This window comes from Electrophorus electricus, chromosome 6, assembly GCF_041902795.1.
Source record: "Electrophorus electricus isolate QZ-2024a chromosome 6, ASM4190279v1, whole genome shotgun sequence".
NCBI classification, from domain to species: Eukaryota; Metazoa; Chordata; class Actinopteri; order Gymnotiformes; family Gymnotidae; genus Electrophorus; species Electrophorus electricus.
Genome location: NC_137502.1, coordinates 5,809,366 through 5,826,302, shown reverse-complemented (window position 1 = coordinate 5,826,302; position 16,937 = coordinate 5,809,366). Strand labels below are relative to the sequence as shown.

The window sequence follows — 16,937 nt, the reverse complement described above, 5'->3', positions numbered from 1 at the left end:
CTCATTTCCCTCAGTCAATAAATGACGGAATCTAATATTTTATCTCATTTCTTTGGTTTGGTTCTCTATATCTACTTTTAGGACTTGTGTGACAATCTGATTTTTAGTTCAAATTTATGCAGAAATGTAGAAACTTCTAAAAGGTTCACAAACTTTCGAGCACTGCTGTATGTGTGTGAGAAAGTGGATTTTGTGTGTGTGTGTGTGTGTGTGAGAGAGAGAGAGAGAGAGAGAGAGAGAGAGAGAGAGAGAGAGAGAGAGAGAGAGAGAGAGAGAGAGAGATTTTGCATTTTTGCAAATAAATGATCACTTGAGCACCTCAGAGAGGTATTCACCATAGTGAGCGATCAGTGGCTTTGGTCTCTCGGAGCCTGAAGCATCATTGGCTAATTATCCCTTCACGTTCATCCATGCGGATTAGTACTATACCCAGAAAGAGCGCCTCAGTCATGGGAGTACGCCTTGTGAGAAATATCCTGATGCTCGCCTGCCGCAGGGACTGACAGCTTGGCAATAATGACAACGCACTTGCTCCTGAATGAACGACAGGAGACAGTGGATGTGAAGCTCCAGAAGCTTTAATGCCAATTTCAAGTGTTTTCCTGAACTGACTCTAGCAAAGCCAAATTAATTAGATCTCCACAAACTAATCACATTTCACATGTCCCCAGGAGTACTGTCTCTGGGGAGGCTCTGCTTCCATTTCAGTCTGTATTATGAGTATAGGCACATAGTGACAGATTTTGAACAGGGTCCAAGGTGATGACTGTTTGTGTTAGAGTCACTGTTTAATCAACATAGGGTTCGATTAACAATTTATGCCAGCACACTTTGGGGCTCTTGTTTAAGTTATATATTTGTATAATGAATAGTCTAAGCACTCATTGTTGGACACCAAATGTATGCTTTGATGTCAAGGATAAACATTAAAAAAAAAATCAGTGTTGTCTTGCCTTGTGATTTGCATTTGGCTTTTGGTGTAGGAACATGATGAACCAGCTTCTTTTGTGAGTATAGTACATTTGTCTGACCATAGCTATGCTGAGGACAAACTACTGAAGGCTGTTTGCAATGAGCTTATGTGCTGAACATCAGATGTGTTGGAAAAGGGAATACATAAAAATGAGAATCAGCCCCAGGGGCTCAGCAGTGCCACACAAACACTGGTGATACAGTGTTTGGGTTTGCCACATAGAACTCAGGTTTTAGTAATAGAGGGAAAAGCTGAAGGTGTAATTTACCATGTCTCACTGCTAGGACACAGCTCCTTCAGCTTAAGGGCACTGCTGATTGATGGGACTTATGATGAGGGAAAGCGGCATCATGGTCTTGGAAGGCCACAGCTAGGGCAGTCTGATTCCTAATTGGTCTTGGAAGGCCACAGCTAGGGCAGCCTGATTCCTAATTGGTGTTGAAATATGAATGATGTGGAGTGCACCCTCATCGTCTGCATCACCAGTGGAACTGAAATGGATGAGGATCGGTTTACATCAGCATGGTCTCACAATTACACATTCGCTCTTTTGACTGTACTTGTATGAAAGGCTACAAATGGTTAAGGTTACATGCAAAATCAGTTTGTATAAAATCCATCAAAAGTGGTCTTGCTCATAATACCTTCATATTCCATGTGAGATCAGGCCATTTATATATAAAAGGACATCACAGACAAGAACAAATTGTAAACATTTGTCAGTGAGAGAGACAGTGAGCGAGATAGAAAAAGACAAACATATAAACAGGGAAACTGTTTATCTGAGGATCTGAGGAGGAAGAAAGTGTTGTATGACTTGCAGATAATAATGCTCTGTTCTTCACTCCTCAAGTCAACAAACTCAAATTTTCTCCTGGAGTAATATCTGAGACTGCAGCAGTCTTTATACAAAGCACTAACTCTTTATAATCACCTACTGAATTGATATGACACTCCACCTATTACTTACACTGGATTTCCCCAGTAGGAGAAGTTTTCAGCACAGGCATTTGCACTCTGAACTGCCCAGAGGAGGACTTGAGAGAAGCATTTTGGTTGCGGTGCACTAGGGCCATTAGTGAATGGGTCAAGTACCATAGTCTTGGACCAGCCGCCTGCTGAATTATGCAGTAGAGCAAGGGTGGATGTAAGAGCAAGTGAGCCACTATTTCCAGCAAGGATGTTGGCATGTTCAAGAAAGTGACAGAGCTGTGTGCAAGCCTGTTATCGTCTGAAAAATCTCTTAAATTGGTTTGTTCTGTATTATTCAAAATGTCACCTGATTTGACCAGGGCAACATCTTCCACTGGAATCCATTTTCAGATTCTTTAGATTTTCAGACATTGGGTCTCTCACCAATCCCCCCGCCCAGTCACCTTTTTGTCTCTTTCTAATCACCACTGCACTGCGACCCTTAATGGATGAGACACTGATGGAGAGACCCTCTTTATCTTCCTGTTTGCATGAAGGAAGAAAAGTATAGGAGAAGCAAGAGAGCACCCAAGGGACACAGCATGCACTAAGAATTGGATGTTCTTAATGTTACAACTATATCCTCCAAGCTGTATCCTCCCCGTATCCTTTAAGCAGGCTTGCACTGAGTGGCATCCTCTGAGATAGACCACAACAGACCTGGAGATCAGACCTAGATATCAGACGCAGAGACTTTAATTCAGACAGCCACAGTATCTTATTTTCTCCACCAACCTCAGGCAGAGGGTGAGAGAAAGAAAAAGGGAGATCTCAGTAGAAGAATGAGAAGGAAAAGAGAAAAGAAGGAGCTATAAGTATGGACAACCATGCATATGTCACAGTGGAGGGGTGTCAGTGTCTCAACCACATCTCCCTTGGAGGCAACTCTTATTTTAAAATGAAAATCCATCTCTCTTTGCCTCTTCAATAAACACTGAGTGAATTGCATGTTGACAAAAGCGGCTGTGGAAATAGGCTGAGACGTCTATGCTGAACAAAGACTGTACACGCGGCTCTGCTCACCCGTCAGCAGGCACCCTGCTGATGCTGAACCGAAAACCAGGCGGCAGGCCCGCCAGATGCGATATTGACTGCCTGCCCCTCACATACTACCTTGCTGTCACATTCAGAGCACACTGAGTGACGCTTTTGTCCTGTAGATCATATCAGATAACCCGGGGCATAACTACTCTTCCTGTCTGCGCACTGAGTTGATAATAGCCGTTGATCTTAAAAGGCTGCCCAGTAGCACACTATTTCAATGAAGGAAATTCTTGCAAAACCTTTGAACTGATAGTAAGCAGAAATTCAAACTCCTGTGCTATCACCAGTCACAAATGTTTCATTTATAACAAACCCAGCTGTATGTATTTTGAGATATTTGCAACACGCTTGTTAAAGTATATGCATTATCGCACTATATTATCTTACTGCACTTGATTACATCCACATTAGAATGCAAGAGCAGAACTTTTTCATCTTTTTCAACTCATTCAGCTACAGTGCGGGACACTGTACTTAACTTGTAGTCACATCACATACACAGCATGGATTCATCTACCTCACATTATGTTATTACAGTAATTGTGTTCTTACCAATCAGGTAATGACAAAAAAAGAAATTCTTCAGAGTGGCTGCAGGAACAGACCAAAGTACTACTGGGTCAATTCTCTGCAGTTAAAATAATCCATAATCCATAATGCATACTTAAATGGTGTGCTGGACAGTTTAAACCTGGTAATATAGGAAAAAGTTCCTTCCATTCTCATCTGGCTCTAGCCATTGAACGGTGCCCTTGACCAAGACCCACAGTAAAGTCATTATTTATAACTATACCTTAGAGACCACTAGGGTTATTCCTTTGAGATTCTCAATACTGCTGCCAATTTTGACCCTCATTTGTTCTCTCTGGTTGTATGTGGACACAAGTGGGTCGGTATGTGCGCTCGAAGCCATTCACCATGCGTGTGAAACCTGCACAAATGACGGGCATAGATCCCAGCTGCAGTTAGAGTCAGTGATCTGTAGGTCTTCTCATGCCAACCAAGGGCTTCTTGGTTCAGTGCCGCAACAGACCAAAGCAATGTGCTCTGGGACAGTTCTGTTCAGAGTACGCTGACAGTCTGATGCGTACTTTGCTCCCTGCAGAGGTTCTGGGTCCCATTGGCCATAGGGGTGCAGCTGTGAGTTTGCTCAAATTAATCAGCATGATGATGAAAACCAGTGAAAAGCAAACCTGTGACAAAGGGGGAAAAGGAACAAGACTGTCTGGGACTATTAGCAGACCTCTACTTTTACATCAGTGAGAGGTGCAAACCTAAGAGCTTGACTGCAGTTATATCAAAGTGGATGTAATGAAGTGTCCGCCGCTCATTCTTCTCTACCATCCCACTCCGTATAGTTTAGTAGGTGTCAGTGGGAAAACACCCCTGAGAACAACACAGTCAACAGCATTATTTTGTCTAACCCCTGTATAACATAGAGAACATACAAACATATAAAATCATTACGTCAGACGGTGTCGACTGCAAAAACCTTTTATGTTACTGTTAATGCTCCATCTGCCCAGTGGCAGTTAATACAAATAAGCAATCCAAACAAAGTGCTGAACATGGCATTTAGTTTGGAAACTACTAATGCAGTTTTGTACAATATATGTGATTCAGGTCTGTTTCAGGGCCATCTTGTTAAAGGTTTTAAGAATATAAATTTTGTTATGAGAAATGTATTTGAGCTATCGTGGAAACACAATTTTGGAAGCAATATTCATCTTTTCCTCTTGATTGTTTCATTTCCTGGCCTTCATCTGAACTACAATTACTGATTGCTCAGCAGTCAGCCATGAATTATATTCCCACACGTCCAAATGTAATCACATTTCATTGGGTTTTCCATTCACACTGTATATGTTTCTCTTCATGTATAATAGTGGGAAGAGTTTAGCCTCCTCCCTCGAGAAATCTCTACTGTAAATTTCACAGCTCTGCTTGTGGTGCAGGGCAGCAGAAGAGATCAATAATGCAGTGAACAGGGTTTAGGTGGGATGCCTTTTCATCCTTTTCATTCAGTAATGTTACTTATCTGTAACATGGGGTGAGTATGCAGAACATGTATACACACACACACACTGGCAGATAATTATTAGCATTACTAGGGAATTAGTGGTAGACTGCTGATCATCACATATGATCCTTCAAAACAAGTGAGAAACACTTTTTTATCTTTGAAATCCATGTTAAGATGCACATGTCTGCATTTCTTTATGTGTGTGTGTGTGTGTGTGTACACACACACACACACATATATATATATATATATATATATATATATATATATATAGAGAGAGAGAGAGAGAGAGAGAGAGAGAGAGAAATATTACACTGTATACTATATTATACTATATTTATTTATTTCAAGGTAATGTTTACCTTGCAGTACTCATTTGCACAAGACACAATATTCTTCAATTAATTACCAAAATACATAACTTTCTGTGTTGTGCATTTAAAAATTTTTTTTAGACAAATAAGCAAACTACTTGCTCACTATCATCAGCATTTTCTAGTGAAAACGTCAAACTGCCCTTTCAGTGTTAACAACCCAAATACTGAATTGTACAATAATTTTAATTGTTTATAGTGGCATTGAATAAGTCTGGCTTGATCTATCAACATATGTGCACTTTTAGATTCTTATCTCCCCCATTCCCCAGTGTTCTTGACTATTGGTAATTCATAATTTCACATATACATACTTCTAAAATGCCAAACATTAGTGCCTGAAAGTAGTTCATCCATAGATTACTTTGTAAATCTTGAGAACGGAATACAGTAAGGTAGGATATTATTATAATTTATGGTCATGTAGTAATTTGTGATCCAGTTTTCTCTACTGTACTGTTCCCAGAAGCATTCACATGATATCACATCCTTTAGGATATAATGTACAGTACAGGTGATTTTACATTTATTGGAGATAACTACTTCAATGAGTTTGATTTCATGGTTAATGAATAATTATATTATTGGTATAACTATGTGTTTCACTTCAGCATTAAAGGTGTACCAAAAAGAGGTCCCCTTGGTTGAGTACTTGTTCTAAGGCAAGAGAATAAGGAGGTAGTGTATCCGTACATAAAATAATTAAAGACATGTGTACGGTGCTGTACATGGCTTACTGTAGTTCTAAAGACACAGTTTGACACGGTGTCTATAGTACAGAGTAATCTGAATAAAATGAATCCTTTGTTGTTCTGTTTTGTTGATCGTATGTCTGCACACTATGCATGCAACCAAATTATTAAACTGATTTCCATAACACACATTGGTCTTTAACAGATGGTAACTTAAAGCTGGTCATTTCATTGTGCAGAGCCACTGGAAAACTGTCAATATCAGAGAGAGTAGTGTTTATCAGCAAAAATAAGTGACCTAAACGTAGTTGTTTTTCAAACACAGTGCTTACATAATCATAATTTTAGTGGAATCAATTCAGAAAGTTAAATCAGTGCCAGCTGGTGCAGACACAAATCAATGCCAGCTGGTACTGTAAACAAAAGATTACCATAGCACTTTCCAGTGCAGTATTGTCTATTAATCTGTCGTCAGTGCAATATTTCCTTGCAGTGTTCAACCCTTACATTCTGTGAAATACTCTTTCAGCTACATCTGGTTGCTGTTGCTCGGGCACAGAGAGCTCTACATCTTTTCCACCAGATGGCTGACCAAGCGCTGGAGGTCTTTGGTGCGCTTGCAGGTGGTGTCCAGTACCTCCTCGTGCATGGCACGCCTCTCACTGTCGTAGTCAGCCACTACCATGTTGGTGATGAGGGAGAGGCCAAGGACCCGCAGGCCGCAGTGTCGGGCAACCACCACCTCGGGCACCGTGCTCATCCCTGGAGTGCAGGCGCATATAGAGTGCAGGTACATGGAAGTTATGTACCACAGGGTTAGCAGATGAAAACCATGGCGAACATGGCCATTTTTTCCTCTTGATTATTAATGTGTACTGTAGGAGATCAAACTGTCATTTTGAATCTGAGCTTAACTGATTTGCTCTTCTGTGCTGTTGTGAGGACAGGATAACCAGAGAGCAAAGGATAGCACTCTACTGTTAGTACTGTGTTGCAAGTAGCAACATTACTGGATTAATTACATTTCATATGGTTTGTGATTTTTCAGCTATTTTTCCAAAATGTATCTGTGAAGGAGACTGATTTATGATTTAGACGTAGGAGTAGCTTCCCCAATATGGTCCATTCTAAATTTTTGTCTAAATTTCATTTGACAGAAAGTTCTTGACAATCTTAACACTACCAACCTATTTTCTAATCCATCTTAATGCAATTACCTGACTGAGAATCATGCTAGACAGTTATTTAGATATGCAGTGTGCCACTTTTCTACAGTGAATGTGTGGCATGTTAACTCACCCACAGCATCGGCCCCCAGTAACTGAAGCATTTTACATTCAGCTACAGTCTCGTAGGTGGGTCCAGTCAGCATGCAGTAGACTCCATGCTGAAAGAAGGAGGCACAGCCCTGCTTGTCGGCTGTCTGTATGGTCAGCTGCGCCAAGTCTTTATCATATGCATCTGACATGCAAGGAAAACGCACGCCAAACCTGCACAATTCACCACGATTGAGGCTTAGGGATCTATACCCATTAATTAGCACTTAGCAGTCTATATCCGGAAACATTAGTCTTACAGTGCATCATGCTCAAGAATCTGGAAAAGGGTTGGATACTTGCAGAGCAATATCAGAATAGCAGTGCTCTGTTAGCATTTGCATTTTGGAGATGATTAATGATGTCTCTAACTCATCAATGATGCAGCCCAACAATTCCAGTTGTAAATTATGAAGTGTTATATAGAAATAGGGAACACAGTGAATATGATTGCCTTGATGTGCACTATGGTAAGATGGAATAAAACCACTATGTACTGTAGTAATAGCAATATGAGCAATGCATCCTATTTCAGAATGCTTGAAAAACCAGCAGTATCTCACCTCTCGTCATTCTGACCACAGAGAGGATTTTGGCCTCCAAATCCAGGAAAGTTGATGTGGTCCTTGATCAGCATGATGTCTCCCACCTTAAAATCGGGGTTTATACCCCCAGCAGCATTTGTTACAATCAGAGTCTTCACTCCGAGGAGGAAGAACACACGCACTGGGTATGTTACCTTAGTGGGGAAAGGCAGAGAGACAGAGAGACACACAGAGAGAAACACAGACAGAGATTTAGATCAGAAAGAGGATACATATACAGCTATATATATATATATATATATATATATATATATATATATATATATATAATTTGACTTTTAAATAATTTAATTCATATTATTAATGCTGCATCATGACAGAAGCATATCTTAAGATGAAATACCCACAGAGTAGGTTTTAACTACAGATCATAGTTCAACAGTGTGAAAAGTTAAAGAGTGACATTATTGGATTGAGGTGTCCAAGGTTGTCAAAGGTTAATTATGTACTTTCTCTAGGTTATACAGAACTTCCTGATACTCCTGCTTCAGATGCTTGTGGGATGAATGGTTAAGTCTGAATAACTTTTGTGTCAGTCTTGAGGTTTATGATTGCCTGAAGTGTAAGTGTAAACTAGAGCATTATTGTCTCCATTTAGATCACTCAGAATAAACTGCCTAATCAGAATAAACTGCCTAATGTAAAAGTCTGAGCTGGATGCTTACTTGAGAAGCAAATCTCTCTTTATTTTTGTGATCTGAAGGAAACTTATTGTGAACATTCAACATCTGGCTACACCAGACTACGTTCTTGCAAGTGACCATTTATATATTGTGCCTGATTTTATTCCAGGGTTTAAAGTATGTAAATCCTGATGAAAATAATTTAATTCACATTAAATTATGTATTTCTATATGCACCCACCAAAGCCTCTTAATGGATTTTGTTATAAACATTATATTGACACCATTTCTTAGAGTGTATGTTTTACTTAAACCAAACATTATTTCTGCCCACCATTTAAAATACTAAACCAAAATACAAAAACCACTGAAAAAGAAAACAGTATATTGTCCATGCATCTCTTTTGTCTGTAGTACTAGGGTCTGGAAGGAAAAGGTTAAAGTTAATGCCACTGCCACAAAATGTGAAGCAATTTATATATCCTTAAGCAAGAAATCACAAAAGTATCTTACTAATCTTACTATTTACTATTGTTATTTGCCTAAGTATCTAACTTTGTTCAGAGGGCAATATAATTGGCACAGAAATAGATGGGCTGGTCAACTGAAACTCTGCCAGTGAATCTTTTCATGGTGCCTCTACCTCTGTTGGATTGTTTCACATTTTAGCTGGAGCCACTCCCTGCAGCCTTTCTTTTTTTAGAGCAATTAACTCCACACTACACACACAGATATTTTGTGGAGTATCTAGTTTAGGTGGAGCTCCTTGGCTGGACTCTGCCAAGGAAGGACCAGGAGATGACCCAGGACTTCTGTGGGGTGAAGGGTGCACAGGGGATGTAGGTTGTCATGGGTAGATGGGAACTCATTTACACATACCTTTAACCTGCCAAAGATCCACTCAGTGGCTACTGTTCCTAGTATTCCCTGGTACCTTTTTCCTCTTGTGGAGTAAGAGAACTGGCGATAACGGCCCTCCACCAGTCTTAGCCATCTCTGTCTTCAGCTCTGACCTTTTTTTTTAAGTGTGTCTTGAAAAGGTTGACCTGAAAAATCTTTTGAAGGCACTACAAGTGCTTATGTTCTGTGTGATATCTTCCCATTTTCTTCTCTTCGCATCATTTGCTCCAATTTTGGGAGAAGTGTATTTCTTTGGTTATGTTCAGTTTTTCAGTTTCTACATTTGGTTGAGTTCTTCTCATGGCAAAACACAAAAAATTCCACTTGCACTGCTCATTTGCTATGCTTCTGGTTTGAAGCAGGAAAGGTTCATTTGTGTACTTAGTATTAGGCTTGATATGCAATAGGTGGGAATTGCAAATGTGATGTTTTTCATGCTTTATAACAAATATTCATTTAAATTCTTATTTATTGATTTCATAATAATTATTTTCATAATAATACTTTTGTGTTATAATAATGAGAAAATGTTGGTCAGTTGGTGGTGCTTTTCCTGCAGAGACAAACCAACAAAGAACTACTTTGAACTACAACAAAGAAAACACATTCAGAATTTTGGGAGCTTTTTGGCAAACACTTGCAAAACTGGCAAAGTTATGTCATTCTTAAAATTGTTTTGGGAAACCAACCTCTGAGAGTTATAATGGATTTTTTAAGACTGAGAAAGCTGTGTAAGGTCTTAGTACTGGTCCTGGTCTTAAATTAGCTCACAGCAGAAATTATGATCTCAGTTCAGATACCCTCCAAGTGAAGGATTTATGTATTTCCATCACCAATATTAAAAGTTTATCTCGTGAACTCTGGCCCTGATATTTAGAGTCCCATGCTTCTGAGAAGATGATGCAAAAAACCTTTTGGTATAGTGCACCATAACTTTGCCATTTGAATTCACTCATGTTCATATTTTGATCTTCAGTCCACACCTGTTTGAAAGTTTCCAATGGACTAATACTGACATTTTGTCTTCCATTTTGTATAGCCTTAATAACTGTAGTAGACATATTCCTGGCAGCACATCCCCAGAGGTCTGTTATCCCACACTAAGACCTAGTCTCTGTTTGATCTGTCATTACTGCTTGCATATGCTTGGTTATTTATGGCTTGCGCTGTGATTGTTTAATGGTGCTATTCTTGCTCATCAGAGTCACTCTCCAATTTCATGTGTTTCTTTGTTCATTCTGTCATTAAATTCTTGTATATTATGTATCTAACATTTATATTGTCTATTTTGGACAGCATGAACAACATGTCCAAGAGGACCCTGATTTTACAAGCACATGAGTTAATTGTAAGCCAGCAGCTGCAGTAACAACTCCAATAACTGTCACAAGTGAGCCAACATTCCTCTGATGTAACTGATTCTGACCAGCCTGGTTCTTTGAGGGGAGGTACATTTTAGTATAACCTGTGAAAAGCAGTCAGCACTCCCTAAGTTTGATCAGTTGTTTGGTGCCTATATTAGTTTCCCATTGTACTATTTCCTGTATTTATCATGTCACTGCTTACATGATAGCCAGGATATGACAAAGGGTTAAGAGTTTGCTACCATCACCTGGGATCAACAAAATAAAGAGATATGGTACTATGAACTTTTGACCTGAAAATGGCAGGAATGCAAGATAACAATGGTCAAGTTTAGGCAAGGCAACTGATCATCTCTAGATTTTTTTACTGAAAGCATAGCTCAATATTAGTCAACAATACCAGCCTGAGCTCATATTGATAAAATGTTGGTCTCACAAAGTGAGATAAAAGTAGCAGAAGGCACTGGTACTGCAGAAGGTCAGACTATCACCATGCAGACTATTGAGAATGCTTTTACACAAGTATCAATTATTTCAGATTAGGTCAGCTATTAAGTTTAACTTGAATTGCATTGGGGTACTAATTGCACAAATGTTTCAGGAATGGTCAAATTTCATGTGGCAGGCAGCTTGATTGATCTACATCTGGCTACATCTGACCCTCTGATGTCTGGTTCTGGAGAGATAAAGAAGAAGTAAGGAAGTTTGGGCCTAACATTCAGATGGAGATGGCAATTTTGAGGCACAAGACCCAAGCTGATCACTGCTGCAGAGAGGCCCACATTATCAGCCTTTGGTCCCAATGAAATTAATCTTTTCTTTCAGCCTAAGAAGATAAGTCCCTGGTTTACTGATCCCTTTAAGATCCTCAGAAGGATAAACTTGGTGACCTACAGTCTTGAGCTACATCCCCCTATGCTACATTTCACCTTATAAGCCTTAAAATAACTTGAAATGACTTTTTTGTGAAGAAATCTTAAATAATCTTCAAAGCACTCTATGCATTATCACTACTTTTGTTGTTGTTGTTGTTCTGGCTGTTGTTGTTCTACTTGCCAATAAAATTGTACTCAATTAAGACTTATTTACTTTGCAAGCTCTGTGCTATTTCTGGTGCCCAGATAGGATGATAGCATAATGGGGAATGCATGCAAATGCCCTCTGTGTACAGCTTTGCTTACTGTGAATGAAGATGATACTCACTATGGCAGTGTTATAACCCTCATAGCAGTGAAACCGGCCTTGCATACAGACACACTGCTTTCCTTTCAGCTCCCCAAAGACCAGATGACCTGCATGCCCTTCCACTGCAGAGATGCAGAGAGAGAGAGAATGAGAGAGAGAATGAGAGAGAGAGAGAGAGAGAGAGAGAGAGAGAGAGAGAGAGAGAGAAATATGGTGTGGGGGGTTCATTAATGTTTCCATATGCAAGCAGTTATTGAGCACACAGTCACTCATGTTTGGCTGCCACCTGTTCTGGTGCAGCAGTGCAATGTTAAGTTTCCTTTCAGCAAATGTGTTGACATAGCAAACAGGGGTTGCAAAGCTGAAATAATGGTCATATGCTCTTAGACTCTGTTTTAACAAGTTAACTTGGTACGAAAAATTTGATTTGACTTTATAAGTGATTATTATATTAACAAACAGTCAAACAAAATTACACTTATTCCTTAAAAAACTCTCTCTACATCAGAAAGCTGTGGAACAGAAACAACAGCAAATTACAAACTGAGGCAATTTATAATTAAAAAACCAAATGATCTACTAATCAGCTAACCTGAGATCACAAATTGTCAACTCACTAACACCTACCTGTACTTTTAGGGAAATTTGGGATGTCTTCATAAGGAATCACAGTCTTTTTGTCCAGCAAGTCGGCCAGTCCTCCTAGGCCTGAGCCACAGATGATGGCCACTTTGGGTCGGATATCTGTCTGACCCAACAGCCAGTCGGCTGTGTGTCTGTAATCTTCATAATTATAGCTAAAGGCAGAAAAAGTCACAATCTCCATTAATAATGCTGATGCAGTCTGTAGTTTTAGTATGATAAGTCCACTACTTTTTGTGAGAAGTTCATGGTCTAGGCAAAGTTTTAGTCTGGTCACACACAGAGTGGCTGTTAAGGTTAAATACTCCCTGCAGAAAATGAAATGGCACTATAATAACCATTAGTTTTCACCTGTAGGTCACTGGCTGGTGGAAAAGAAGCACATAATGTAGCTGTCAGTAACGTATGGTTCCACCCCCTTCACCCAACCTCAGCCCCCCCCCCCCCCCCCAACTCACACAATGCTACAGTGAATGAAGAACAGAATATGAAGAACAGAACATTTCAAATACAGATAAATTAACCAGCCCGGAACACTGAAAAACTACATCTGCTACAGCTTATTAAGAATATTCTATTCTATTGTTTTTGATAGTTTATGTGTAGAGGTGTTTTATGCAATGTGTAAATTTCCTGTTGTAACTATGTATAAAGGTAATTTGTGAAGTGTGAAAATGTGTTGATGTTATGTTTAAGATGTGTGTAAAGGTATTCTGTGTAGTGTGTACATTTGTGTGAGATGCTGTTGTGGGGCACAGGACAGTAAAGACTGTATCATATGGTATCATATTGTATCATCTTATCTCATATTCTATTGTAGTCTATTTTATTCTATTGTATTGTCATGTCTAACAACATTAAACATATATTTCTACTATGCCACTTTCCATTTTGAAGATCACCACTAAACAATTACAGTAATAAATTATTGTAGTTCTCAGCTCTGTTTATAAGTGACCATAGCCATGCAAAAAGAACACTGTGGACATGTGACTAAACTACATAAAGGCACATGACTTGGTTTAGTGATTTACTCGTGGTAATGCTTTGACTATTACTCCTAAAGACTAGACTAAATTAACTTCAATTCGTTTGGATAAATAGTTATTATTATTATTATTATTATTATTATTATTATTATTATTATTACAATGTGTATTATTATTGGCTCTTTTATACCAATAGCTAATTATTATTATTGTAATTAAAATGTTAAAGCTGGTTTTAGCACGTATCCCCATTGGCAGTAAATAAAAGTAGTGTAACGTAGTAGACAAAACAATTCAAAGCGATAAAATGTGTACCTTTGATTTTGTGCTCATAATTGCTGGTCCTTAGAAATCATAAAACGTTAATCATCATAAGCGTTTATCTCCGACTGACTTTTCACAGGATGGTTTAAATATATCTTGGACCTGGTGGAACCTAAACCGGAAGCTAAATAGACAAGTGGAACTATAAAATCTCGTTTAACTGTACAGATTGACACGCACTTTTGTTTGCGAATTGTTTTTGTAAACACCGCAAGAGGCGACGTGAAATGGAGGCCGTAGGCCGGGGGGAGAGAGCGTCTGTGCGTCGATTGCCGCTGTCCGTGGTTCTGCAAGGCACTGCGGGGTCAGCGCTTTACTTTCAGGAAGGGTTCCGCCAGGTAGAGCTTAAAACGACGCAACTCAGGAAAGCTCGGCGATGTATATACACGACAGAGCATCTTTTGTGAGTATTTCTAGCTGCAGTCGCGGCCATTTCAGCTTTGCAAAAGCTCGAATACGGAACAGCCACGGAGGAGGAATCCCCTGCACAAATTTTTAATTGAACATGGCGTTTAGTCAGCATAGCGTCTGTCGCTTTAAGACGTGCCCTAGACTTGTTGGTAGCTATTTATAAAGCGGGTTAGGGCTACTTGGTTATGCTTATTCACGGTAATCGCATATCTAGTTTAAGAAGAGCGTAATTATGCGGAATTCGTTGCAATAATTATAGTCTGTCTAATAGCCTATTTGTATTTTTGTTTTGTACGAAACGCTAGTACATTAGGTTACATAACATTACTTACATTCATAATGGTACTGATAAGCAATGACGTATCAGGCACCAAAAATATTTCGCTAATAGAGAAATCAAACTATAATTAAAGCCAGTGAAAGAAAACCGATACTGCCTGGTTGCTTGCATTTTCATCGTTACTTGGTGTCAACCACGTCCACGGTCACAGCAAAGCAGCGAGAACCGGTGTCCACTAACAGATGTTTTAGTTAAGTTGTCGAAGCATTTAGGTTAGCATCTTTCATAGCGTGTTCTTTCGGTCATTTTATGTTTTTTCCCCTATGTGTAAATAATATGATAGCACTAACTGTTTAATATAAGTGAATTGTAACTGATATATATTCGGTTCTCACATCTTACCTGTACCTGCTGGATGCTGACATGTCCGCAACGGCTGTCAATCGACAGAATGGGGGAAATTGTTAGTTACAGAAAAGCCTTAAGATTTAGGCTCTACGTAGCGCAAGCTCATTCGCTACATACATTACTAATAACCAGACAACGCATATATACGCGATATTCCTGCTCGACGAGTGGCGAAACAGAGGAGGAGCTGTTGAACTCATAAATTCTTTGAAAAGACTCACTGAACTCATACACGGACCGGCCGCTTACTCAGCCACAACCCACAAGCAGAACTCAGAGGCCTGTCAGACAGCCCTGAATAGTTTAGCAGGGCCTCGCTGGTACTGTGGCAACACCGTCACCACAGGATATCCGAAGGATTAAACTGACAAGCCCGATTAAGTGAAAAAGAGTGAAAATGAATGGCGGATATTACGATTTATGTAAACAATATAATTGTTATGTTACACATACAGACTCTCTCTCTCTCTCTCTCTCTCTCTCTCTCTCTCTCTCTCTCTCTCTCTCTCTCTCACACACACACACACACACACACACACACACACACACACACACACACACACACAGATATATATTGTTCCCTAATATGCCAGTTATAATTGATCCTGTCATTCTTTAAAGGAGAGGCACTTGTCAGCAGCATTGTTGTGAGCCATAAAACGCAGCAGTAACCCATATATAACCTTTATTTGTACTATTAAATGAATCAACACACAACAGCTCATTAAATAGTTTCAGGAAGGACCGTCACAACTTTAGTTTGTAAAGAAGATTAAAAAAGACTGATATCAGTTTTTTTGTTGTTGTTGTTGTTGAATACTTGCATTCTCTCTAGTAAATGTCACTAAGCATTTCCCTTGTATAAAAAGCTAATGTTTAATTATCCAGAGGATAAATACAATAATAAAAAAGATTGTATTGCAATGGTTTTGGTTCAACTATAGAAACATTTTGCAAGTACTATATCCCTTTTAGTCAGTCCATTTATTATACCAAAAATGTAAGACAAAACATTTAGACTTAAGTATTCAGACTTTAGGTTTTATGCTTTGATTTTTTAAATATCATGGCTAAACTGATTTTCTAGTCACCAGTTATTTTGATCAATGTGCTATATAATACATTTCTTTCTCAATCCTATATCTGCCGAATCACCAGCCTTTCCTGAAAATACCACATTTTAGCTGAAAAAACAGGAAACTGTTATCACTTCTGTAGCACTTCATGCAGCTTGCAGTGTTTACACAACCACTCCTTATATGCTACAATGTTCATTTTGCAGGCAGAAATGTATATACTATAAAATATGACTTGTTTACCTCTTACCATGTATTTTTACCGCTAATGTTAATTAAATTGTATTGTGTTCTTGCCCTGTGCCTTGTGTATTTATTCCATAGTTGTCAGTAATATCCTTGCACTCATCTCTGCCAGCATTGTACTCCGTTGTGCACAATGCCAAAATTCATGTACCAGACAAGTAGTGGAGAATAAAGTTATCCTGATTCAGATTTACCATCACGATATTTAAAATAATGTGCTAAACATTATTATTGGAGCTCTCCAACATGACAATCTTTCTTGGCTAAATCATATAAAAACATTTAGGATGCACAAGGCTTTTTAGGTACAAGCACTAATAAAGAACCTCCATGACAGGCTTTTTAGGTACAAGCACTAATAAAAAACCTCCATGGCAGTAGGAGTAGTCATTGATGTCTTCAAGTAATTGCCAAATTAATAGGCATTATCTATGTATGTATTGTAACAGTGAAAGTGATGCTTTAAAATGCTTGGATGATGTGCTCATTT

General features: G+C 39.0%; 1 protein-coding gene across 1 annotated transcript; it reads right to left on the bottom strand.

Moving 5' to 3' along the window:
* Positions 1–5,334: 5,334 nt before the first annotated feature.
* pnp6 (purine nucleoside phosphorylase 6) lies at positions 5,335–16,470 on the bottom strand. The gene is made up of 6 exons (XM_027003930.3): positions 15,120–16,470; positions 12,699–12,868; positions 12,090–12,193; positions 7,958–8,133; positions 7,378–7,568; positions 5,335–6,840 (listed from the first exon to the last, which is right to left on the bottom strand). Exons 1-6 carry the CDS (start codon positions 15,140–15,142, stop codon positions 6,644–6,646), a joined length of 861 nt encoding a protein of 286 aa, XP_026859731.2. The 5' UTR covers positions 15,143–16,470; the 3' UTR covers positions 5,335–6,643.
* Positions 16,471–16,937: the final 467 nt, after the last annotated feature.

Bases quoted from the DNA above. Each gene is read 5' to 3' on its own strand.
- pnp6 (XM_027003930.3), bottom strand. From the start codon at position 15,142: ATGTCAGCATCCAGCAGGTACAG. The intron at 8,134-12,089 runs GTGAGTATCATC...TTCCCCACTAAG, and splicing joins AGGGTTATAACACTGCCATA to GTAACATACCCAGTGCGTGT. The intron at 7,569-7,957 runs GTGAGATACTGC...TGAATTGTGCAG, and splicing joins TGTGGTCAGAATGACGAGAG to GTTTGGCGTGCGTTTTCCTT.